Here is a 27,623-nt window from a genome sequence, read left to right on the forward strand (position 1 = left end):
CAGTGAGACCTGGGACATGGGAAAGGGTCTCAGTGAGATCTAGGACATGGGGAAGGCTCTCAGTGAGATCTGGGACATGGGGAGGTGTCTGACAGTGAGACCTGGGACATGGGGAGGGGGTCTCACAGTGAGACCTGGGACATGGGGAGGAGAGCTGGGACGTGGGGAGGGGTCACAGTGAGACCTAGGACATGGGGAGGGGTCTCACAGTGAGAGCTGGGACATGGGGAGGGGTCTCAGAATGAGATCTGGGATATGGGTAGGGGTCTCCGAATGAGACCTGGGACATGGGGAGGGGTCACAGTGAGACCTGGGACATGGGGAGGGCTCTCAGTGAGTCCAGGGACATGGGGAGGGGTCTCACGGTGAGACCTGTGACATGGGGTGGGGTCTCATAGTGTGACCTGGGACATGGGGTGGGGTCCGACAGTGAGACCTGGGTCATGGGGTGGGGTCTCACAGTGAGACCTGGGACATGGGAGGGATCTCAATGAGACCTGGGACATGGGGAGGGGTCCGACAGTGAGACCTGGGGCATGAGGAGGGGTCCGACAGTGAGACCTGGGACATGGGGTGGGGTCTCACAGTGAGGTCTGAGACATGGGGAGGGGTCTCAGTGAGACCTGGGACACGGGGAGGGGTCTCAGAACCGCACCTGTATTCAGCATGGTTTTTAGAATAATGAAGAAGCAAGTGTGAACGTTATTAACCTTTTAATAGTTGATTAAATGGTTGAAGCGGGAGATAGAGGAGCAGATATGGAGACAGATCTTGGAAAGGTGCATAAACAATAGGGTTGTTGTGGTGGGTGATTTTAACTTTCCCGCTATTGGCTGGGACACACTTACTGCTAGAGGCATGGATGGAGCAGAATTTGTATAGAGCGTCCAGGAGGATTTCTTGAAACAATATGTAAATAGTCCAACTTGAGAAGGGGCCTTATCATACCTGGTGCTGGTGAATGAGCCCGGCCTGGTGATCGAAGTTTCAGTAGGTGATCATTTTGGTAACAATGATCATTCTGTAGATTTTAATCTGCTTATGGATAAGGACAAGAGTGGTCCTCAGGTGAAGGTGTTAGACTGGGGGAAGGCTAATTCCAACAGCATTAGGCAGAAACTGGAGAGTGTTGACTGGGCAAGGCTGTTTGAGAGAAAGTCAACATCCGGCATGTGTGAGGCTTACAAATGTCAGTTGATTAGAATTCAGGGCCGGCATGTACCTGAGGACGAAAGATCAAGGTGGCAAGTATAGGGAACACTGGATAATAAGGGATATTATGAACCTTGTAAAAAAGGAAAAGGAATCATTCCTGAGGTCTAAAAGGCTTAGGACAGATTAAGCCCTAGAAGAATATAAAGAAAGTAGGAAGGAACTTAATCTAGGAGTTAGGAAGGCTAAAAGGGGTCATGAAATGTCATTGGCAAACAGGATTAAGGAAAATCCTAAGGCGTTTTATCATCATTCATAGATTATCATAGAATTTACAGTGCAGAAGGAGGCCATTCGGCCCATCGAGTCTGCACTGGCTCTTGGAAAGAGCACCCTACCCAAGGTCAACACCTCCACCCTATCCCCATAACCCAGTAACCCCACCCAACACTAAGGGCAATTTTGGACACTAAGGGCAATTTATCATGGCCAATCCACCTAACCTGCACATCTTTGGACTGTGGGAGGAAACCGGAGCACCCGGAGGAAACCCACGCACACACCGGGAGGATGTGCAGACTCCGCACAGACAGTGACCCAAGCCGGAATCGAACCTGGGACCCTGGAGCTGTGAAGCAATTGTGCTATCCACAATGCTACCGTGCTGCCCTTTACATATGTAAAGACCAAGAGGGTAGCCAGAGAAAGGGTTGGTCCATTCAAGGATATTGGAGGGAATCTATGTATGGAACCAAAGGAAATGGGGGAGATATTAAATTAATACTTTGCCTCAGTATTCACCAAAGAGAAGGACTTGGTAGATGAGGAGTATAGGGTAGAGTGTGTAGATATTCAGAGTCATGTTGATATTAATAATGAGAAGGTGTTGGACATCTTAAAAAGCAATAAAGTAGATACGTCTCCAGGGCCTGATGAAATCTACCCCAGAATACTGAGGGACGCAAAGGAGAAAATTGCTGGGGTCTTGACAGTAATCTTTGTATCCTCATTGGCTACAGGTGAAGTTCCAGAGGATTGGTGTAACCAATGTTGTTCCATTGTTTAAGAAGAGCAGCAGGGATAACAAAGAAACTTAAAGGCCAGTGAGCCTTACGTCAGTGGTAGGGAAATTATTGAAAAAGATTCTTAGACACAGGATTTACTCACATTTGGAAACAAATGGACTTATTAGCGATGGACAGCATGGTTTTGTGAAGGGGAGGTCGTGCCGCACTAATTTGATCAAGTTTTTAGAGAAAGTGACAAAGATGATAGATGAGGGAAAGGTAGCAGATGTTGTATACATAGACTTCAATAAAGCCTTTGACAGGGTACCTCATGGTAGACTGGTACAAAAGGTGAAGTCACATGGGATCAGAGGAGAGCTGGCAAGTTGGATACAGAACTGGCTTGGGCACAGAAGACAGGGGGCAGTAGTAGAAGGGTGCTTTTCTAAATGGAAGGCTGTGACTAGCGGCATTCCACATGGATCAATTCTGGGAACTTTGTTGTTCGTGGTGTATATAAATGATTTGGAAGAAAATGTAGCTGGTCTGATTAGTAAGTTCACAGACGACACATAAATTGGTGGAGTTGCAGATAGTGAAAAGGATTGTCAGAGGACACAACAAGATATAAACTGGTTAGAGTCTTGGGCAGAAAAATGGCAGACGGAGTTTTATCCAGACAAGTGTGAGGTAATACACTTTGGAAGGTCCAATGCATGTAGGAATTACACTGTAAATAGTAGAACTCTTGCAAGTATTGACATGCAGAGAGATCTGGGCATGCATGTCCGCTGATCACTGAAAGTGGCAACGCATGTGGATAAGGTGGTCAAGAGGGCATACGGTATGCTGGCCTTCATCGGTCAGGGCATTGAATATAAAAATTTGCAAGTCATGTTGCAACTGTACAGGACCTTAGTTAGGCCTCATTTGGAATATTGTGTACAATTCTGGTTGCCACACTACCAGAAGGATGTGGATGCTTTGGAGAGGGTACAGAAGCGATTTACTAGGATGTTGCCTGGTATGGACGGCATTAGCTATGAGGAGAAGTTAGATAAATTTGGTCTGTTTTCACTGGAACGATGGAGGTTGAGAGGCGACCTGATAGAGTTCTACAAGATTACGAGTGGCATGGCAGAGTGGATAGTCAGATGCTCTTTCCTCGGGTAGGAGAGTTAAGTATTATGGGAAAAAGATTTAAAGTGCATGGGGAAAAGTTTAGAACAGATGTGCAAGGCAAGTTTTTTACACAGGGAATGGTAAATGTCTGGAACGCGCTGCCTGGGGAGGTGGTGGGAGAAAGTATGATAGCGACATTTAAGCGACATCTAGACAAATATATGAATAGGATGGGAATGGAACGATACAGATTCCGTAAGTGCATATGGTTTTAGTTTAGGCAGGGTTGTGGTAGTATCAGATATTGCAGTACCCAAGAGGCTGTAGACCATTGGCTGTTTGGTATGTGGCTCCGCCCTGACAGGCAGGGTATAAGAACAGGTGCCGTCCCAGCAGCCCTCATTCTGTACCGAAGCTGCTGGGGAACAGATCTAGTCTATTAAAGTCTTCAGTTATGATACAACCTCGTCTTTAGTTTAATTGATCGTGCATCAATTTAATAGACTATTCTTAAGCTGAAAGAATGGATCTCCGAATCAAGCCCGAGTGTCTACAAATCAGCTCCCATGCGGAGAACTCTGCTGCGATATTTAAGCACTGGCTGGCGTGCTTTAAAGGCTACCTCGAGACGGCCGGAGGCACCCCCTCAGGAGAACAGAAACGGCATCTCCTGCACTCGAGAGTGAGCCCTGGAATCTTCACCCTCATCAAGGAGGCGGAGGACTATGATGATGCGATCGAACTGTTAAAGGAACATTATATACGCCCTGTAAACCAGGTCTACGCACGTCACCTGCTTGCAACTAGACGGCAAAGCCCCGGGGAATCGCTGGAGGACATCTACCATGCGCTACTGGTGCTGGGCAGAAACTGTGGCTGCCCGCAAGTTTCGGGCAGCGAGCACACGGAACTTCTAATTCGGGATGCCTTCGTAGCAGGTTTGAGCTCTTCAGAGATCCGCCAAAGACTTTTAGAAAAGGACACCCTGGGACTGAGAGAAGCACGGGCCCTGGATGTTGCCTCCAGAAACGCGCAGTCCTATGCGCCCGACTGCGCGGTGGCATCCCGCAGCGGCAGCCCCACTGACCTTCCCCGAGTCCCCGCAGGCCTGCGCTGTAAGACGGCCCGCTAACTCCGTTGGGCCCCGCTGTTTCTTCTGCGGGCAGGCGAAGCACCCCTGCCAGCGCTGCCCAGCCCACACGTCCACCTGCAAAGGGTGCGGCAAGAAGGGCCATTTGGTGGGGGTCTGCCAAGCACGAGCCGTGACCGCGGTCTCCAACGACTCCGGACCGCCGCGGCAACCTTCCCTTCGGGCGCCAGGCGGCCAGCACTCACCGCCTTCCCCCATCCTAGGGCCACGCCCGACCCACGGACGTGGCCTCCTTGCCCCTCGCACGCCATGCTGGACGGATGGGCGCCGCCATTTTGTCCATCCCCGCCGCCATTTTGTCCATCCCCGACCACCATGTGCGATCCATGGGAGACACCATCTTGGATGGGGCCCCAGGCCCCCAGCTCAGCCAACTACATGCCGCCCGATCACAACCCACAACTGCTCCATCTGGCCTCGGTGACGCTGGACCAAAATTGACCTCGGACACTCGCAACAGCAACGACGACGATCTTCATCAACGGCCACGAGACGTCTTGCCTGATCGACTCTGGGAGCACGGAGAGCTTTATACACCCCAACATGGTAAGGGGCTGTTCACTTGTCACCCACCCTGGGAACCAAAGAATCTCCCTGGCCTCCGGGTCAGACTCAGTGGAGATAAAGGGGTTCTGCCTAGCAAACCTCACTGTCCAAGGCAGGAAATTCAACAATTTCCGCCTTTATGTCCTGCCGCACCTCTGCGCAGCCACACTCCTGGGGTTGGTTCCAATCTAACTTGCAAAGCCTCACATTTAAATTTGGCGGTCCTATAGCCCCCCTTACTGTCTGCGGCCTCGCGACCCTCAAGGTCGACCCGCCTTCCCTGTTTGCGAACCTCACCCCGGATTGCAAACCCGTCGCCACCAGGAGCAGACGGTACAGTGCCCAGGACCGGACCTTCATCAGGTCAGAGGTCCAAGGGCTACTGAGGGAAGGGGTCATTGAAGCTAGCAACAGTCCTTGGAGAGCTCAAGTAGGGGTGGTAAAGACCGGGGAGAAACATAGGATGGTCATTGACTACAGTCAGACCATCAACAGGTTTACACAGCTGGACGCGTACCCTCTCCCCCGCATATCCGACGTGGTGAACAGGATCGCGCAGTACAAGGTCTTCTCCACGGTGGATCTCAAGTCCGCCTACCACCAGCTACCGGTAATAGTGACCGCAAGTACACTGCCTTCGAAGCAGATGGGCGGCTCTACCAATTTTTAAGGGTTCCCTTTGATGTCACTAATGGGGTCTCGGTCTTCCAACGCGAGATGGACTGAATGGTTGACCGGTACGGCTTACGCGCAACGTTCCCGTATCTTGATAACGTCACCATCTGCGGCCTGGACCAGCAGGACCACGACACCAGCATCTGAAAATTTCTCCAGACCACTAAAATCCTTAACCTGACATACAATAAGGATAAATGCATCTTTAGCACCGACCGCCTAGCCATCCTCGGCTACGTAGTGCGAAATGGAGTTATAGGCCCCGACCCTGAACGCATGCGCCCCCTTATAGAGTTCCCCCTCCTTCACTGCTCCAAGGCCCTGAAGTGCTGCCTCAGGTTTTTCAGTTATTACGCACAGTGGGTCCGCAACTCAACTATGCAGACAAAGCCCGACCCCTAATACAGTCCACAACCTTCCCCCTGTCGACGGAGGCCCGCCAGGCCTTCTGCCGCATCAAAGCAGACATTGCAAAGGCCATGATGCGTGCCATCGATGAATCCCTCCCCTTCCGGGTCCAGAGCGATGCGTCCGACGTAGCTCTGGCCGCCACCCTCAACCAAACAGGCAGACCCATGGCCTTCTTCTCCCGTACCCTCCATGCTTCAGAAATTCGCCATTCCTCGGTCGAAAAAGAGGCACAAGCCATAGTTGAAGCTGTGCGACACTGGAGGCATTACCTGGCTGGCAGGAGATTCACTCTCCTCACTGACCAACGGTCGGTGGCGTTCATGTTTGATAATGCACAGCGGGGCAGGATAAAGAATGACAAGATCTTACGGTGGAGGATAGAACTCTCCACCTACAACTACGAGATCTTGTACCGTCCTGAGAAGCTAAACGAGCCTTCCGATGCCCTGTCCCGCGGCACGTGTCGTGTGCCACCACACAAGTGGACCGCCTCCGAGCCCTCCACGAGAACCTCTGCCACCCGGGGGTCACTCGCTTTTTCCACTTCATTAAGGCCCGCAACCTGCCCTACTCCATCGAGGAGGTCAGGACAGTCACCCGGGACAGCCAAATCTGCGCGGAGTGCAAACCGCACTGCTACCGGCGCAGGGCGCACCTGATAAAGGCTTCCCATCCCTTTGAACGCCTCAGCATGGACTTCAAAGGGCCCCTCCCCTCCACCGACCGCAACACGTACTTCCTGAACGTGATTGACGAGTACTCCCGGTTCCCATTCGCCATCCCCTGCCCAGACATGACCACACCACTGTCATCAAGGCCCTCCAAGGTATCTTTACACTGTTCGGGTTCCCCGCGTACATATACAGTGATAGGGGGTCCTCCTTTATGAGCGATGAACTGCGTCAATTCCTGCTCAGCAAGGGCATCGCCTCGAGCAGGAAGACCAGTTACAACCCCCAGGGAAACAAGCAGGTAGAGAGGGAGAACGGAACATAGAACATAGAAAAATACAGCACAGAACAGGCCCTTCGGCCCACGATGTTGTGCCGAACCTTTGTCCTAGATTAATCATATATTATCATTGAATTTACAGGGGAGAAGGAGGCCATTCGGCCCATTGAGTCTGCACCGGCTGCTTCGGAAGCACCTGCGGGCGCACAAGTCGGACCCGTTGGTCGAGATGGTCCATTTGCTGCATCCTAACCCCCAGTACGCCTAAGTGGCGTTCCCTGACGGCTGGCAAGATAGTCTCCCTCCGGGACCTGGCTCCCGCCAGAACCCCACGCGCATCAACCGTTTGCCCCACCAGCTGCCATGGGCGACAAAGCCATGCTCCCGGAGTCGCAGATGCCCGGACCCCCACCAGAATCACCACAGAGGCTCAGACAATCCAGGAGGACGACCAGGCCACCCGACTGACTGATTGCTACACTGTAACTGTAACTGTAAATGAACACTGACTGTATATATCCTCCACGCTTGTAAATATTCACGGTACCTCCATATCTGATCATACTATGTTAACTGCAATTGTAACCACTGGCCACCACCCCCGCCGGACTCTTTTTTAACAGGGGGTGAATGTGGTAGTATCAGATATTGCAGTACCCGAGAGGCTGTAGACCATTGGGTAAGCCTAGCAGTTTACCATTGGCTGTTTGGTATGTGGCTCCGCCCTGACAGGTGGGGTATAAGAACAGGTGCTGTCCCAGCAGCCCTCATTCTGTACCGAAGCTGCTGGGGAACAGATCTAGTCTATTGAAGCCTTCAGTTATAATACAACTTTGTCTTTGAGTTTAATTGATCGTGCATCACAGGTACCATAGTCGCCGCAGGTTTTGAGGGCCGAAGGGCCTGATCCTGTGCTGTATTGTTCTTTGTTCAATTAGTGGCCAGTCTCCAGACCCATCTCTGATTCAGATCTGAGCTAAAGTTAAGTGTTGGTTTTGATATTTCTAACCAAGTGACACTCGAGCGCATGGCATGACCTGAGCTAAAAGTGAGAGGCTACACCAGGAGGTAATGGTCTGTGCCACAGAACCTGAGTTTGGGGAGCCTGTAGATTGACAGAGCATGGGGGTACTGAGAGAGTGAAGCCTGGGGATGAACTAATTGATGGGGCAACTCTGCAATGTGCTTTGAGTGAGGATGTAAGAGGTGAAGAAGGGGAGTGCGATGGATTGTTTGGAAGAACAGAGGAAAATAGCTAATAGCATTCAAAAGTGGTGAATGTGGGTGTGGAGAAAAGAACTGCTCCGTCACTTCGGGCCCGATGGATGAGATGTAAGGCCTTAGACTTTCATAGATCAGGTAGATATTCATTGAAACATTATCAGCAAGAAGCATACTTGTCCCTGCAACATCCCTCAATCCAGTGAATGCAATCCAACCATTACACAGTTAAAGCAGAAGTTAATGCTCCAAAATGTGAGGAAAGATTCAGTATTAGCTCCTGTTGGAGCTGCTTATCCGTTTGTTATTAATTAGTCAGTGAGAGAAAAGTGTCAAATTACACCCTGTAATAATCATGGGCTCACAGCTGTGATGTACTCGGGGGGGGTATGAAGCAAAACAGTAAAACTGTCAGATTAATTTGTCGCAGAAATTCATCCCTTTCCAAGGACTATTTTTGCTAATTGGTGCTTTCATCTCTTGCTCCATAAGCAGCAATTTTATATGAGCGATAAAGACCAAATTTAAATATAATTACTGTCCCTCTAAAGGTTGTTTTGGTGAGAAGGGAATGTTGCTGGATATAATATTGATTTGTGTACATATAATATATATATATATATATAATATATCTCCAGGAATACCCAGAGCCAGAATGTCTGCAGTCTGCTCACTGACCTCTCTATGAACTCACCCAGTGTTTACTGAATAACAGACTTTCCAGTCACCGAGTGATCGAGTTATAGTTTCGCAGGAGAGACGCACAGCACGGGGCAGTGGCCCTTTTGAAGAAGCACATTATGCATAGAGCACTGAGTTATAATTGGGGCATTTTAAAGGTTGGGACTGTTTTGTTCGAGAATATCCTAAGAGGATTCCCGCGTGTGTCAGTCTCCTTGGGCGACATCCTGGTAACCTGAGCCACGGAAAGCGAGCATCTGCGCAACCTGGACAAACTCCTCCACCAGTCTTCCAAGTCAGGCATCCGCCTCAAGAGGGGGAAGTGGGTGTTCCAAACCAAACCAAGGAGGTCACCTACTTGGAGTATCGGGTAGACCGGGATGCACCCGCTGGACGTGAAGGCGCGAGCTATTTGACAAGCCTCCATTCCAGAAAATGTGGCCAAGTTGTGGTCATTTCTCAGTCTCACAAACTATCAGGGGAAATTAATTCCTGGCCTAGTCACCATTCTCGACCCTCTGCACGCCTTGCTGGAAAAGCACCATGACTGGATGTGGAGGATGCCTCAGGAGGAAGCTTTTGCCTGACTAAACAAACAGCTAACATCGTCCAGTTTGCTGATGCATTATGACCTCGCCTAACCCCTTTTTTGTAATATGTGACACCTCACTGTAAGACATCGGGGGTGGTGATGTCCCACCATATGGCTGATGAAGAGAGCGACCAATCGCATTCGAGTCCAGGATATTGGTCGCGGCGGAGCGGAATTATACTCAGATCGGAAAAGAGGATTGGCCATCATGTTCATCACAGAACCATAGAATTTACAGTGCAGAAGGAGGCCATTTAAGGGCAATTTATCATGACCAATACATCTAACCTGCACATCGTTGGACTGTGGGAGGAAATTGGAGCACCCGGAGGAAACCCACACAGACCCAGGGAGAACATGCAGGCTCCACACAGACAGTGACCCAAGCTGGGAATCGAACCTGGGACCCTGGAGCTCTGACGCAACCGTGCTAACCACTGTGCTACTGTGTTGCGTACAGATGGTGTTCATGGTGGAAAAGTTTCACCAGTATATGGGCGTCGGTTCACTATCATAAAGGAACACAAACCATTCTCGGATTGTCTATCTAAAGAGGTTAAGGCAATCCCACTGATAGCATCTGCCAGGATTCAAAAATGGGCCCTGTTCCAGTGGCATGCGAATACGCTTTCAAGCATCACCCAGGCATGCGTTGAGCAGACTCCTGCTGCTGACGCGGCTCCCGTCTCCACCAACAGCCAATGAAGGTAATAATAATAATAATCACATATTGTCACTAGTAGGCTTCAATGAAGTTACTGTGAAAAGCCCCGAGTCGGCACACTCCGGCGCCTGTTTGGAGAGATCGGTACGGGAATTGAACCCGCGCTGCTGGCATCGTTCTGAATTGCAAGCCAGCCATTTAGCCCAATGTGCTAAACCAGCCCCAGTCATCTTCATGCTGAATTTTATGGATACCTTGCTGGTCACCTCTGTACAGACACATGATTGGATGCAAAAAGACCCCATATTGGCGAAAGTCAGCCACAATGTCTGTACGGGGGCCAGCATAGGAGGTTTCCAGGTGAACTGCAGATCTTTGCGACCAAGCTGTTGGAGCTCAGCATAAAGGGGCGCTGCGTTGTGGTTCCACACCAGGGTAGAGACCCTATACTACGCGACCTGCACAATGGTCACCCGGGGGTATCAAAGATGAAGATGTTGGCCCGTAGCAATGTGTGTTGGCCAGGCATGGAAGACTGGCCCAACAGTGTGCCACCTGCAAGAGCAGCAAACATTGCTACCTGCAATGGCGCTATATTCGTGGGAATGGCTGGGCCGTCTATGGGTGTGTTTACATGCTTATTTCTCAAGGTCTTTCCAGGAATCTATGTTTCTGCTCATAGTGGATGCCCATTCCAAATGGCTGGAAGTCCACCAAATGTCGTCCACAACATGGAGGGCGACAGTCAAGAAATTCTGTCTCTCCTTTCGTATTCATGGCATTCGGAGATGCTGATCATTGATGATGGAACCCGCTTTGCCAGCGAAGTGTTCAGACAGTTTATGAAAGCCAACAGAGTGCGACATACCTGCACAGCTCCGCACCACCCGCCATTGACTGGGCTTGGTGTTGCAAACCTTCAAAATGGGTCTGATGAAGCAGATCATGGGATCCATGGCAACACGACTGGCTCGGTTTTTATTTTGTTATCGTACCACGCCACATACCACGACCGGCGGAACTTTTAATGGGCCAACGACTCAGGACTCGCCTCAGCCTTGCGTTCCCCGATATTGGCGGGAAGGAGCAGTTGATGGGAGTGCAGGACAGACATGTGCCGGTAAAAAGGAAGGACAGGAAAGGCAGAATCCCGGAATCATGGATGATCAGGGAAATTGAGAATCTTGTCAAAAAGAAAAAAGATGCATATGAGAGGTACAGGCAACTAAAGCAGATGAAGCACTTGAGGAATACAAGGAAAGTAGAAAAGAGCTCAAGCAGGGAGTTAGGGGGGCAAATAGGGTCACAAAATGTCATTGGCAGCCAGGGTTAAGGAGAATCCCAAAGCATTTGATACTTATATTAGGAACAAGAGGGTAGCTAGCGAAAGAGTTGGTCCACTCAAGGACAAAGAAGGGAAATTATGTGTAGAACCAGTGGAAGTAGATGAGGTCCTTATGAGTATTTTGCATCGGTATTTACAAAGGAGAGGGACACGTTGATTGGTGGTGTCTCAGAGGGATGTGTAAACACTTTAGAACAGGTCGTTATTACGAGGGAGGTAGTGTTAGGTGTGTTAAAAGGCATTAAGTTAGACAAATCCCCAGGGCCAGATGGCTTTTATCCCAGATTACTGAGGGAGACAAGAGATTAAATCGCTGGACCTCTAACAGAAATCTTTGTGTCCTCGTTGATCACAGGTGAGATCCCAGAGGATTGGAGGATAGCCAATGTTGTACCATTATTTAAGAAGGGTTGCAAGGATAATCCAGGTAATTATAGGCCAGTGAGCTTGCCGTCAGTGAGAGTGAAATTGTTCGAAAAGATTCTCCGAGATAGGCTCTATGCACACTTGAAGCGACAAACAGCATGGTTTTGTACGACGGAGGTATATCTCACGAAATTAATTGAATTTTTTGAGGAGGTGACAAAAATGATTGATGAGGGAAGGGCTGTGGATGTTGTCTACATGGACTTTAGTAAAGCATTTGATAAGGTCCCTCATGGCAAGCTGGTGCAAATGATTAAATCACATGGGGTCAGGATGGATTGATTCAGAACTGGCTTGGCCATAGAAGACAGAGGGTAGCAGTGGAAGGGTGTTTTCCGAATGGTGGTCTGTAATTAGTGGTATTCCACAGGGATCAGTACTGGGACCTCTGCTCTTTGTAATATATATATAAATGACTTGGAAGAAATCGTAGCAGGTCTGATTGGTAAGTTTGCGATGATACTAAGATTGCAGGAGTTGCAGACAATGATGAAGATTGTTAAGAGAATATAACAGTATATAGATAGGCTGCAAAATTGGGCAGAGAAATGGCAGATGAAATTTAACTCGGACAAATGCGAGGTGATGCATTTTGGTAGATCCAATTCAGATGGGAGCTATAAAGTAAATGGCAGAACCATCAGGAGCACAGAGACACAGAGAGATCTGGGTGTGCAGGTCCACAGATCCTTAAAAGTGGCTGCACAGGGGGCGGCATGTGGCGCAGTGGTTCGAATCCCGGCCCTGGGTGACTGTGCATGTGGAATTTGCACATTCTCCCCATGTCTGCGTGGCTTTCACACCCACAACCCAAAGATGTGCAGGTTAGGCGGATTGGCCACGCTGAATTGCCCCTAAAATTGGAAAGAAAATAATTGGGTACTCTAAATTTATAAAAGAAAAGTGGCAGCACAGGTGTAAACGGTGAAGAAAGCATATGGCATGCTTGCCTTCATAGGACGGGTTATCGAGTATAAAAGCTCAAATATTATGTTACAATTATATAGAACGTTGGTTAGGCCACATTTGGAATACTGTGTCCAATTCTGGTCGCTGCACTACCAGAAGGACATGGAGGCTTTGGAGAGAGTACAGAAAAGGTTTACCAGGATTTGCCTGGTATGGAGGGTATCAGCTATGAGGAGAGATTGCATAAACTGGGATTGTTCTCCCTAGAGAGACGGCGGCTGAGGGGCGACCTGATAGAAGTTTATAAAATTATTAGGGGTATAGATAGGGTGAACAGTTGGAGACTTTTTCCAAGGACGGAAATGACAATTACAAGAGGGCACAAGTTCAAGGTAAGGGGGGGGGGGAAGGTTCAGTGGAGATGTGCGGGGGAAGCTTTTTTACACAGAGGGTGGTGGTGGCCTAGGGTGAGGTGGATGAGGCAGATACGTTAGCGACCTTTAAAACTTATCTGGATAGACAGATGAACAGACGGGTTTAGAAGGATACAGGCGGTTGGTCTAGATAGGACACGTGATCGGCGCAGGCTTGGAGGGCCGAAGGGCCTGTTCCTGTGCTGTATTGTTTTTTGTGCTTTGTTCTTGAACGTACGATGGAGCCAGGAACAGCAAAGGTGTGGCCCAGACAGACGAACGGGAAGCGGACTGGTCCAGCCAGGACACAAAGTTCACATCCAGAACTTCGGGGAGAGGGCAAAATGGGTTCCTGGGATGGTGGTATGACAGACGGCCAGTCTCGCACCAAGTGCAGACGCAGGAGCGTACAACACCTGGACCACCTCCATGGCAGGGGACCAGCATTGTGCCACGCCCCTTTGGAAGGACCAGCTTCCAATCGCTTCACTTCGACCCATGGGCGTTCTGGGGCATTCCCCTCTGAGTGTCCGGTACCAAGATGCAGGAGATCATCGACTCCAACTGGGACATAAAGACCCAGGCATCAGAGATTTCTGACGGCAGAGGATCAGCCACCAGTGGTAGTGCCCCCCCAGACGGTCATACAGAAAAAAGCATTCTCCGACACACTACACGCAGCCACTGGAAGCCCAGCTGCGGGCAAAGAAGAGCAGGCACCCTCCTGTTCCAATTTTTGCAGAAGGCCCTACAGACATTGGTGGGGAGGGATGTTATAACCCCCATGAGACCCGTGGGGAAGAATCGATTAATCTCCCCGTAAACCTTAGTACGAGTTCCCCTGCTGATTGGCGGACCCATCAGCGGGATATTGGACCAGAGGCATAAAAGACAGCCAGGTAGGAGCCTTGCTGTTGAGTGCAGTCCCGGCTTGGACCTGAATTGTGCTTTACACAGTTTGCTTTGGCAATAAGCCATTTAATTGAACTCTCTTACCGGGCTCCTCTGTGACCACTGAAGAAATGAATGAAAGTCGCCATAGTCCCAGAGGATTATAGGTTGCTTTCCCGTTTAGAGGGAGCTGACTGGTGGTGATTTAATCTGAGGGTCACCATACCTCAGGATAACCTTAACTGGTATGGGAATTGAACCCACTCTGTTGGCCTCGCTCCACATCACAAAATGGCCATCCAGCCATTTGAGCTCACTGCGATTGGTCAAGGGATAAACAAACAGTGGGGAGAACTTCTCACTCCCTGTTTTTCTTAAAACAGTGAGCAATAGTTATTGGGGACTCGATAGTTAGAGGGACAGAGAGGCGGTTCTGTGGCAACGAAAGAGACTCACGGATGGTATGTTGCCTCCCAGGTGCCAGTGTCCGTGATGTCTCGGACCGTGTTTTCAGAATCCTTAAGGGGGAGGGGGAACAGTCACAAGTCGTGGTACACATCGGTACCAACGACATAGGTAAGAGAAGGGACGGGGATTTAAAACAGGAATTTAGGGAGCTAGGGTGGAAGCTGAGAGCCAGGACATACCATGTTGTCATCTCTGGTTTGTTGCCGGTGCCACGTGCTAGCGAGGTGAGGAACAGGGAGAGAGTGCAGATAAACACGTGGCTGCAGGGATGGTGTAGGAGGGAGGGTTTCAGTTACGTGGATAATTGGAGCACATTCTGGGGAGGTGGGACCTAAACAGACAGGACGGTTTGCACCTGAACCACAGGGGCACCAATATCCTGGGAGGGAAATTGGCTACGGCTCTTCGGGGGGGGGGGTTAAACTAATTTGTCAGGGGGATGGAAAACGAGCTGTAGTCCAGAAGCCAGTGTTGAGAATAGTGAGGTACTGAGAAGGGTATCAAGGTCGCAGACAGAAAGGTGGGTTGAAGTGTGTCTACTTCAATGCAACGAGCATCCGGAATAAGGTAGGTGAACTTGGAGCGTGGATTGGTACTTGGGACTACGATGTTGTGGCCATTACGGAGACATGGTTAGAACAGGGACAGGAATGGTTGTTGGAAATTCTGGGGTATAGATGTTTCAGTAAGAGTAGGGAAGGTGGTAAAAGAGGTGGAGGAGTTGCATTGTTAATCAAGGATAGTTTAACGGCTGCAGAAAGGCAGTTTGAAGGGGATCTGCCTACTGAGGTAATATGGGCTGAAGTTAGAAATAGGAAAGGAGCGGTCACGTTGTTGGGAGTTTTCTATAGGTCTCCAAATAGTAATAGAGATGTGGAGGAAGAAATTGCAAAACATACTATGGATAGGTGTGGAGGTCTCAGGGTAGTTGTCATGGGTGACTTTAACTTTCCAAATATTGATTGGAACCTCTATAGGTCGAACAGTTCGGATGGGGCAGTTTTTGTACAGTGTGTGCAGAAGGGTTTCCTGACACAATATGTGGATAGGCAGACAAGAGGGGGGGCCACATTGGATTTGGTACTGGGTAATGAACCGGGCCAAGTGTTCGATTTGTTTGTGGGAGAACACTTTGGAGATAGTGACCACAATTCGGTGTCTTTCACTATTGCAATGGAGAGGGATAGGGCCACACGGCAGGGCAAAGTTTATAATTGGGGGAGGGGTAATTATGATGCGATTAGGCAAGAATTAGGGAGCATAAGATGGGAACAGAAACTGTCAGGGAAAGGCACAAATGAAAAGTGGAGCTTGTTCAAGGAACAAATACTGCGCATCCTTGATAGGTATGTCCCTGTCAGGCAGGGAGGAAATGGCCGTGTGAGGGAACCATGGTTCACAAAAGAGGTTGAATGTCTTGTAAAGAGGAAAAAGGAAAAAGAGAGTATGTAAGGATGAGAAAACAAGGTTCAGTTGAGTCGCTTCAGGGTTTTTAAAAAAATTTGTTTTTATTCAAAATTTTTCAATAATTTTTACAAACAACTACAAAAAGAAAAAAAACAAGAAGAAAACATAGCAATAAAACAGAAAACAGAAAACAACTTAACCATTTAATGGAGTTTAATTTAGATAAATGTGAGGTGATGCATGGAGTTTAATTTAGATAAATTTAGATAAATGTGAGGTGATGCATTTTGGCAGATCGAATCAGGCCAGGACCTACTCAGTTAATGGTATGGCGTTGGGGAGAGTTATAGAACAAAGAGATCTAGGAGTACAGGTTCATAGCTCCTTGAAGGTGGAGTCGCAGGTGGACAGGGTGGTGAAGAAGGCATTCGGCATGCTTGGTTTCATTGGTCAGAACATTGAATATAGGAGTTGGGACGTCTTGTTGAAGTTGTACAAGACATTGGTACGGCCACACTTGGAATACTGTGTGCAGTTCTGGTCACCCTATTATAGAAAGGATATTATTAAACTAGAAAGAGTGCAGAAAAGATTTACTAGGATGTTGCCGGGACTTGATGGTTTGAGTTATAAGGAGAGGCTGGATAGACTGGGACTTTTTTCCCTGGAGCGTAGGAGGCTTAGGGGTGATCTTATAGAGGTCTATAAAATAATGAGGGGCATAGATAAGGTAGATAGTCAACATCTTTTCCCAAAGGTAGGGGAGTCTAAAACTAGAGGGCATAGGTTTAAGGTGAGAGGGGAGAGATTCAGAAGGGCCCAGAGGGGCAATTTCTTCACTCAGAGGGTAGTGAGTGTCTGGAATGGGCTGCCAGAGGTAGTAGTAGAAGCGGGTACAATTGTGTCTTTCAAAAAGCATTTAGATGGTTACATGGGTAAGATGGGTATAGAGGGTTATGGGCCAAGTGCGGGCAACTGGGACTAGCTTAATGGTAAAAAACTGGGCGGCATGGACTGGTTGGGCCGAAGGGCCTGTTTCCATGCTGTAAACTTCTATGATTCTATGATTTAACAATTTAACAAAACAAGGTGGCGTATCTGCCCTTTACAAATGAAATTCATCCACCGCCCAAACTACCCCCCCACCTTCCCCTCCCCCCCACCTCCCCTCCCCCCCTCCCCCCTCCCCCCCCCCCCCCCCCGCCCCTCTGGTTTGCTGCTGCTGTTGACCTCCACCTAACGTTCCGCAAGAAAGTCAAGGAACAGTTGCCACCGCCCGGAGAACCCCTGCAAGGACCCTCGCAAGGCAAACTTTATCGTCTCCAACCTGAGAAACCCCGCCATGTCACTGACCCAAGACTCTACGCTTGGGGGCTTCGCGTCCCTCCATATTAACAAGAGCCTTCTCCGGGCTACCAAGGAGGCAAAGGCCAGAACTCCGGCCTCTTTCGACTCCTGCACTCCCGGATCGTCTTATACTCCAAATATCGCTATCCCCCAGCTCGGTTTTACCCGAGTATCCAAGACCTTGGACATAGCCTTTGCAAAGCCTTTCCAAAATCCTGTAAGTGCGGACATGCCCAGAACATATGGACTTGATTTGCTGGGCTCCCTGAGCATCTCACACACCTGTCCTCCACCCCAAAGAACTTACTCATTCTCGCCACCGTCATATGCGCCCGGTGCACCACCTTAAATTGAATCAGGCTAAGCCTGGCGCAAGATGAGGAGGAATTGACCCTGCCCAGGGCATCAGCCCACATGCCCTCATCCAGCTCCTCACCCAGCTCCTCCTCCCACTTGCCCTTCAGCTCCTCCACCGAGGCCTCCTGCGCCTCCTGCAGCTCCTGATATATTTCCGATATCTTGCCATCCCCCACCCACAAGCCCGAGACCACCCTGTCCTGTATCCTCCGGGCAGGCAGCAGCGGGAATTCCCCTCCCTGCTTTTTCAAGACCGCCCGAACCTGCATGGACCTAAAGGTATTCCCTGGGGGTAGCCCAAATTTCTCCTCCAGCGCCCTCAGACTAGCAATAGTCCCATCAATGAACAAGTCCCCGGGTCGCTTGAAGGTAACAAGGTAGCAAGGAATGAGCTAAAAAAAGGGCTTAGGAGAGCTAGGAGGGGGCATGAGAAGTCCTTGGCGGGTCGGATCAAGGAAAACCCCAAGGCTTTTTACTCTTATGTGAGAAATAAAAGAATGACCAGGGTGAGGTTAGGGCCAGTCAAGGACAGTAGTGGGAACTTGTGCATGGAGTCAGAAGAAATAGGAGAGGCGTTGAATGAATACTTTTCTTCAGGGTTCACCAAGGAGAGGGGCCATGTTTTTGAGGATGAGAGTGTGATACAGGCGGGTAGGCTGGAGGAGGTAGATGTTCTGAGGGAAGATGTATTAACAATTTTGAAAAACCTTAGGGTCGACAAGTCCCCTGGGCCAGATGGGATATATCCAAAGATTCTTTGGGAGGCAAGGGATGAGATTGCAGAGCATTTGGCTTTGATCTTTGGGTCCTCACTGTCCACGGGGATAGTGCCAGAGGACTGGAGAGTGGCGAATGTTGTTCCTCTGTTCAAGAAAGGGAATAGGGATGACCCTGGTAATTATAGGCCGGTTAGTTTTACTTTGGTGGTCGGTATGTTAATGGAAAAGGTCCTGAAGGATACGGTTTATGACCATTTGAAAAGATGCAGCTTAATCCGGGATAGTCAACACGGATTCGTGAGGGATAAGTCTTGCCTCACAAATTTGATTGAATTCTTTGAGGAGGTAACTAAGTGTGTAGATGAAGGTAGAGCAGTTGATGTTGTATACATGGATTTTAGTAAGGTGTTTGGTAAGGTTCCCCATGGTCAGCTTATGAAGAGAAGGAAGGAGGTGTGGGATCGAGGGAAATTTGGCCAATTGGATAAGTAACTGGCTATCATATAGAAGACAGAGGGTGGTGGTGGATGGAAAATTTTCAGACTGGAGACCAGTTACCAGCGGTGTACCACAGCTGGGTCCTCTGCTATTTGTGATTTTTATCAATGACTTGGAGGAGGGGGCTGAAGGGTGGGTCAGTAAATTTGCTGATGACACCAAGATTGGTGGAGTAGTGGGTGAGGTGGAGGGCTGTTGTAGGCTGCAAAGAAACATTGATAGGATGCAGAGTTCGGCCGAAAAATGGCAGATGGAGTTTAACCCTGATAAGTGCGAGGTGATTCATTTTGGTAGAAAAAATTTGAATGCGGATTACAGGGTCAACAGCAGGGTTCTGAGGAATGTGGAAGAACAGAAAGATCTTGGGGTTCATGTCCACAGATCTCTGAAGGTTGCCACTCAAGTGGATAGAGCCGTAAAGAAGGTGTACAGTGTGTTAGCGTTTATTAACAGGGGGCTTGAGTTTAAGAGCCGCGGGGTTATGCTGCAACTGTACATGACCCTGGTGAGACCACATTTGGAGTATTGTGTGCAGTTCTGGTCACCTCACTAGAGGAAGGATGTGGAAGCATTGGAAAGGGTGCAAAGGAGATTTACAAGGAGGCTGCCTGGTTTGCAGGATAGGTCTTATGAGGAAAGGTTGAGGGAGCTAGGGCTTTTCTCTTTACTCAGAGAGTGGTTAGGGTGTGGAATGGACTGCCTGCTGTGATAGTGGAGTCGGACACTTTAGGAACTTTCAAGCGGTTATTGGATAGGCACATGGAGCATACCAGAATGACAGGGAGTGGGATAGCTTGATCTTGGTTTCGGACAATGTTTGGCACAACATCGAGGGCCAAAGGGCCTGTCCTGTGTTGTACTGTTCTATGTTCTATGTCCTCCTGAGAGGGCAGATAAGGTTTCAGTTTCACATCTCATCCAAAAAAATGGCATCTCCAACAGTGCAGCACTCCCTCAGTACTGCACTGAAATGTCAGTCTTCGTGTTCATATCTCACGAGGGGGATTTGAATCCAGAATCTTTTGATTCTGTGGTGAGAGTGCTCCCTACTGAGACATAGCAGAGAGTGAATGTGATGCATGTAGTAGACGGGGGAAAAAAACCAAAGGAGATATTGCAAAACAAGCATTTGGGAAAAGCTGACATTTCTGTGGAGTTAGTTTTTTTACTGTTTAATTTATTAATTAAAGATTAATAAACCATTTCCTGATGTTTGAGCAGATTACTGGGCAGCGGCACTGGCTGACAGGTGTGTGTTTCACTGTACGACATCAGTCAGTCCCTCGCCTCCCCCAGCCCCCCCCCCCCCCCGCCCCCCAGCCCTCCCAACCTTCACTCACCCACCCTTCCCCCCACTGCAGCCCTGCCTTCAATACTCAGGTAACACAGTTGAAACTGGGCAAAATGTGCTCTCCATTCACAGATGCTGAGCTTGGAATGCGTTGGGATGAATGAGCCCTTTCAGACTGTGTCAATGTCAATGGAGGTACCTCACAGTGCAAAGTTCCTTTATAAACTATAGGGTTAGTGTGATGGTTAAACACAAACATCAGCTCTGCCTCAGTGCCTGTTACAGCTGCAGAGGAAGACAGCACATTCCATACTCAACACAGACTCTATGTGACGTCTCTGCTCAATATTGACTGCCACCTAACTGAGCAGCCTTTAATTTGGGCAGGACTTTAGGATCAGTGACTGGAACAGTGTACACTGACCCTAATAATAATAATCTTTGTTATTGTCACAAGTAGGCTTACATTAACACTGCAATGAAGTTACTGTGAAAAGCCCCTAATCGCCATATTCCGGCATAAGTTTAGGTACACGGAGGGAGAATTCAGAATGTCCAATTCACCTAACGAGCACGTCTTTTGGGATTTGTGGGAGGAAACCGGAGCACCAAAGGAAACCCACGTAAACACAGGGAGAAGGTGCAGACTCCACACAAGCCGGGAATCGAACCTGGGACCCTGAAGCTGTGAAGCAACAGTGCTACACACCGTGCTACCGTGCTGCCTGTGCATTGTGGGAGGAATTGCTGCATCCTGCTTTTCTTTCTAATTGTAGTTCAATTCTCAGTAATAACGTTTTTAAAGAGTTGCTTCATTTTTCTCAAGCCTCTGATGATGATTCACTGGATTAGGGAGATGAGAGGGGATACTCTGCTCACTGAAGTTAGGATTTTTGTTGCTGGGGGAGTGAACATATCTCTGCCTAAAATTCAGCACTCCCAGAATTAATCGGTTATCAGGTGCGGAGTAACAGTCTCTGCAATACCGGAGTGTAACTTGGTGGATGCTTACTCAGACATTCGGCTAACGCTGAACCATTTTTACTCAAGGTTTGCTCTTTACCTCTAGGGGACTGAAACACAGAAATGACTAAGTGGCACATTGTGCAGACCCAATCCACAGTGCTACATTCAGTTTTGAGGCAAAATTCACAATGGGCATATTGACCTTGGTGGATAGGGTTGGCAACCGTCCCAAAATGACGTCGGCAGAGGCCTCTAGACGGAAATATTTGAATGAGCTACAGACCACATGATCAGTACTCCAAACAGTTGAGGTGATGCTCCATGAAAGGGCACAGATTATGAGCCAAGGTTAGGCTTGGCTAAGACTGGCTGGACGTTGGTATAGTGATTAATTAGTGTTATTAATTAGTGTCGGGTTGAGTAGGTGGTGACCGGGCAGGCTGTGGTGCACTGCCAATGTCTGTCCCCAAGAGCAACTGGCAGAGGAAAGAATCATTCAGTCAGTTGTGGAATTGAGCAGAGACAGGTTAATTCTCTTTCATTCCATGTCACACTGAATGAGTATTTACTGTTGTACCGACATGACTGGAGACCAAGTGAGCAGCTTGGTGGAAAAGCTTGATGCAGCAGATCCCTGAGGTTGCTTTATATCTTTGTGGCACAGTAGCACATGTTGCTAGCACTGTGGCTTCACAGCGCCAGGGTCCTAGGTTCAATTCCCTGCGGGGTCACTGTCTGTGCGGAGTCTGCACGTTCTCCCTGTGTCTGCGTGGGTTTCCTCTGGGTGCTCCGGTTTCCTCCCACAGTCCAAAGATGTGCAGGTTAGGTGGATTGGCCATGCTAAATTACCCTTAGTGTCCAAAAAAAAGGTTAGATGGGGTTATTGGGTTACGGGGATAGGGTGGAAGTGAGGGCTTAAGTGGGTCGATGCTGACGCGATGGGCCAAATGGCCTCCTTCTGCCCTGTATGTTCTGTGTATCTATGTATCTACTCAGAAGTATTACTGTCAACTATGCACGCTGCATAGCGCAGAATGAAGCCATTCGCCTCAATTAGTCTGTGCCATGATGTCACTTCACCAGCCTCCCATGTTGACTTCCAACCAGAGTTGGTAACCCTAATGGTGGGGCTGGGGAGTGGGGGTTGTGCTATTGGGAGGGGATACAGAGTAACACTGCAGCTTAAAGGACAGTTTGGATAACTTGGCTAGTATTATCTTGAGTTTAGAATATTGAGGCAGGATCTGAATGAGCTCTTCAAGCTGACAAAAGGATTTTATCGGGTTGATATAGGCTAGATAGGGTTTTATGGGCGACACAGTGGTTAGCACTGCTACCTCACAATGTCTGAGGGACCCGGGTTCAATTCTGGCCTCATGTGACTGTGTGGAGTTTGCTCTTTCTCCCCGTGTCTGCGTGGGTTTCTTCCTGGGGCTCCGGTTTCCTCCTATAGTCCAAAGATGTGCAGGTTGTCATGATATACAGACACACACAGAATGATATACAGACAAGCAGCTAATGGACACAGAGAACAGGACATGACCAATAAGCAGGCAGGACACTCAGGGGTGGATCTGACTATAAAAGACACGAGGCACTCACACTCCACCTCTTTCCAAATGATGAACATCGAGAGAGTCAGTCAAGGGTGTTGTCACAATCTCATACCTCCGCCACGTGGCTAAGAGCTAGTCTGGTTCAGTCAGACAGAGGAACCACACTTAAGTTAGCAGAGTCGAACTCACAGAGAACTGTGCTAACTGTGCTATTAGTTCAATAAACCTGATTGAACTAATTTCAAGGTCTGGAGTATCTTTCTGATCTAAGCTGCATCCAGTTGCTGCCAGTGTTAGACCAGTGTACCTAACACAACACAGGTTAGGTGGGGTTATAGGCCAAGGTGGGCAGGGGATTGGGCCTAGGTCGGGTGCTTTCTTGGAGGGTTGGTGCAGACTCGATGGCCTTCTTCTGCACTGTACGGATTCTGCGATAGGTTGAAACTGGTCTCTCTGATAAAGGAATCCACAACAAGAGGATACAACCGTAGAATTAGAGCTCAGCCAGTTAGGAATGAAATCTAAAAGCACTTTTGCAGAAAGGAAATTTGGAATTACCCAAAAAGGCAATAAATTCTGGGGGCTTTCAAGAAATAGATTGATACATTTTTGTTCAGTGAGGGCATCAAAGCAAATGGATCAAAAATGGGTAAGTGGAATTGAGATACAGCTCAATCGCAATCAAAGTTTGGACAGGAGTATACAGTCGTATTCCCAGGGATCAGTATTAGGACAACTGTTCTTTCCATATATATATTAATGACCTAAATGCAGATACGCAGAGCACAATCTGAAAGTTTGAGGATGATACAAATCATTGAAATAGAAACATTGTGGAGGATAGCAGCAGATTTCAGAAGGACGCATACAGACTGGTCAACTAGGCAGACACTTGCTCGATGAAATCGAATGCAGGGAAGAGTGAAATGACACATTTTGAAAGGGAGCATGAAGAGAGACAATGGGATGGATTCTCTGCCACCAGCAGCAGGATTCCTGATCAGGCAGAGTATCGAGTCTGGCTAAAAACCAGGATCGGCGACCATTCCGATGCTCTGATTCACTGCCGTGGTGGCAGCGAGCTACATGCCCGTGGATTCATGTGAGCATGGATTGGTGCAGATATTTTCAAGCATGGCCCTGACACGGTGGACCCTTTGGTGTGTCATGGGGCAAGTGCGTAATGTTGATGCCCCCCCCCCCAATTCCAACAGGGGGCCCCTCTCCCCACAATGGAAATACTACCCCAGCATACCCCAGTTCGCCAAAAGACCCCCAACAGAGACCCCATCAGACACCCAACAGAGACCCCCATCAGACCCCCCCAACAGATACGCCCATCAGACCCCCAACAGAGATCCCCCCCCCAATCAGAACCTCCCATCAGACCCTCACCCTGCTCCCCCCACCCCCGCATCATACCTTCCCATCAGTCACTCCTGCCTGAAAGCAAAGAGAAGTCCTGGCAGTGGGTTGAAATATCACTGAATTTTCACTTACCCTTTCCTAACATCTGCTGCCTCAGACAGAAATGTTCAAAGTAGCAGCTGCTATATGTGTCAGAAGATACCTCAAAAGCCCAGTACACTTCAAAGAGCTTGAAATCCCTCAACAATCTTTTTAAATGCAGATCTTCCATTCTTCCATTCAATTTCACAGCAAAACATGACATTAGCCAGTGATTGACAGTTCTAATACTCCAGAGGCAGCTGTTTAGTGGATTGTTTACCTATCTTTCCCTTCATACATTCAATCTCCATTACCCTACTTCGATGCTAACCACAATGTTTATAAACACCCTTGCTAGATTGACAGCCTCTCACCACATCAAAGGCAGCTAAGTGCTTCCTGCTGTGAAGAAGAGGAAGCAAAAGCACTTGGCTGCTTTTGATGTAGTGAGGACATACATCATTCACCAGACATTGTTCAACTTTATCAATATTGGATCAAATTTTAATGAGCAGATAGTCTTCACTGTGGCTCAAAAGGAAGACTAGTATTCATCATTCAGCAATGTTTTGAATGACGGAAAAATCACCAGCTTACGACAATCCAGAACAGGACCTGTCATTTTTACAATTGCACACTCTATCCTGCATAACCACTGTTCCCCAATGTGGTATTTCAGTGTCTGTGAAAGCTCATCACTCACACCTCTCTGTTACCCAACACCTTGCTTCATGTTTGTTGTTTCACAATGTAAAACTCTAACATTATATACTCACTTTAGGACCTGGCCTTCCGGAAATCCCTGGCTCTCCTTTTGGACCTTCTAGACCCTGTGCAATGAACAAAAGAAAGTAGTGGTTAGATACATATTTTCAATCCATCAGAAAGTCTTTCAGTCCAACTGGATAATTCAATATGAATATAACTTGTAAATATAATGTGTCCAGTGTTCTTTGTCCCAAGTATGATGTATGTTGATGGGACTAAAATCTGCATGGTTTTTTGATGTGGTTTACATATCTACTTAAATCCCTGAAATGTGCCTGAGTCCAAACTCAGGAAACCATTCCCAGTCCCATAGTCTGACATTCCTATTTCTCCAATAAGAACAAAAAATGCTGGAAACACTCCAGAGGTCTGGCAGCATCTATTGGGAAAGAAACATGTAGGATACCGGGCCAGACCCCAACATTTGTTAAGATACCGGATGAGATTTGTAAAACTGTGAGGAAAGAGTGATGGCTCTGACCAATAGGTATGTTTTATGTTAAAACAAACATTCATTTACACATAGAATTAACTACATTAACATCAAAGAAATAGTTTTACAATCGTGAGTTAAACAGTTCTAAAAAAAATAAAAAGCTGAAACTTACAATCTAAACCTGCTACTAACTCCAATTAAGCAACACAATACAGTTCAAATGCCACTTATAAATAACATTGACACAAAATGAAGATGCCAAAAAGAACCAGGCAGCATGCCTCAATGACTACTGTCCAGTGGCCTTGACATCAATCATTATGAAGTGCTTCGAGAGGTTGGTCATGAGACACATCAACTCCATACTCCCATAATGCCTTGATCCACTGCAATTCGCCTACCGCTACAACTGGTCTACAGCAGATGCCATCTCCCTGTCCCTACACTCATCCCTGGAGCATCTCGACAACAAGGACTCATACATAAAGACTCCTGTTCGTTGACGACTGCTCTGTCTTAAACATCATAATCCCAACCAAGCTCATATTAAAACACCACAACCTAGGACTTGGCTCTTTATTCTATAACTGGAACCTCGACTTCCTGACCCATAGACCGCAATCAGTAAGGATAAACAACAACACCTCCTCCATGATAGTCCTCAATACTGGGGCCCCGCAAAGCTGTGTACTTCACCCCTACTATATTCCCTATATACACATGACTGTACCGCAAAATTCGGCTCCAACTCCATCTACAGGTTTGCTGATGACATGGCCGTAGTTGATAGAGTATCAAACAATGATGAGTCAGAGGGAGATAGAGAACGTAGTGGCATGGTGTAACAACAACAATCTCTCCCTTAATATCAGCAAAACTAAAGAGCTGGTCATGGACTTCAGGAAACGTTGTGTCATCCCACTCCTGTCTGCATCAATGGTGCCAAGATGAAGATGTTTGACAGCTTCAAGTTTCTATGTGTGCACATCACCAACAATCTGTCTTGGTCCACCAATATTGACGCTACAACCAAGAAAGCACAAAAACAGCACCTATACTTCCTCAGGAAACTAAGGAAATTCGGCATGTCCATATTGACTCTTACCAATTTTTAGAGGTGGACCATAGAAAGCATCATATCTGGTTGCATCACAGCCTGATATGGCAACTGCTCGGTCCAAGGCCGTAACAAACTACAGAGAGTTGTGAACACATCCCAATCCATCACACAAACCCACCTCCCATCCATTGACTGTCTACACCTCCCACTGCCTTGGGAAAGTGGGCAGCATAATCAAAGACCCCTCCACCCGGGTTATTCTCTCTTCCAACCTCTTCCAGCGGGCAGACACAAAAGTCTGAGAACACGGACTAACAGATTCAAAAACAGCTTCTTTACCGCTGTTACCAGACTCCTGAATGACCCTTCCATGGACTATACTTGTAGCACTATACTCCGTATGCATCACCTGTGTCTATGTATTTACATTGCGTATTTATCGTATGCCCTATGTTTTTTCATGTATGAAACAATCTGCCTCGACTGTACGCAGAACAATATCTTTCACTGTACCTCGGTACACATGAGAATAAATCTAAACCACAACTGATTTACTTATAATCTTTTGGATAGATACTTTTATAGAGAGATCATTTCAAGAACAAATTCATACACTTCATATCCTATGACAAACTGCTGTTCAACCTAAAGTATTAGCAGACTGCAAAACAAAATAGGCCTGGCTCCTCCCATTTATTACATCATCTGTATCCCACTAAGCTTCATGACCTGCTTAGCTACGACCAAATATCACTCCCTCATAAATTATCTACACTCCAGGGAATCTCCGGCAATCAAAACATGATTCCATGAGCCCTTTATCTGTAGCCATGTAAGTGGTCATAACTTCATCTTTTATGACTCCTTAATTGCAACTTTAGCAGACACACTGCCTGTATGCATTTGAATCCAGGGTTTTTAATACCATTACTGCAAAAGAATATAAAATATAATATATAGCAATTTCTCCATTCATTACAAACACAGTTAATGTTTCAGGTCAATGACCTTTCACCAAAACTGGAAAATGTTGGAGAAGTAACAAATTGTCTGCAAGCAGGGAAGCTGGGAAAGTGGAGAGGAGGTGGGGAATAAATGACCAAGGGATGATGGTGCAAGGTCAATGGGTTTGGTAACGGGAGAAG

The 27,623-nt window shown here is 47.9% G+C and overlaps 1 protein-coding gene across 2 annotated transcripts in view; it reads right to left on the minus strand.

Moving 5' to 3' along the window:
• The window catches only part of col9a2 (procollagen, type IX, alpha 2), a 255,307-nt gene that overhangs the window by 185,614 nt on the left and 42,070 nt on the right, over positions 1–27,623 (minus strand). For both annotated transcript variants that reach the window (XM_072502259.1, XM_072502256.1), the window contains one exon: positions 24,991–25,044. In XM_072502259.1, coding sequence (XP_072358360.1) covers positions 24,991–25,044 — 54 coding nt within the window. The remainder of the gene's footprint in view (positions 1–24,990; positions 25,045–27,623) is intronic.

This window comes from Scyliorhinus torazame, chromosome 1 (genome assembly GCF_047496885.1).
Source record: "Scyliorhinus torazame isolate Kashiwa2021f chromosome 1, sScyTor2.1, whole genome shotgun sequence".
In the NCBI taxonomy this organism is placed as follows: domain Eukaryota; kingdom Metazoa; phylum Chordata; class Chondrichthyes; order Carcharhiniformes; family Scyliorhinidae; genus Scyliorhinus; species Scyliorhinus torazame.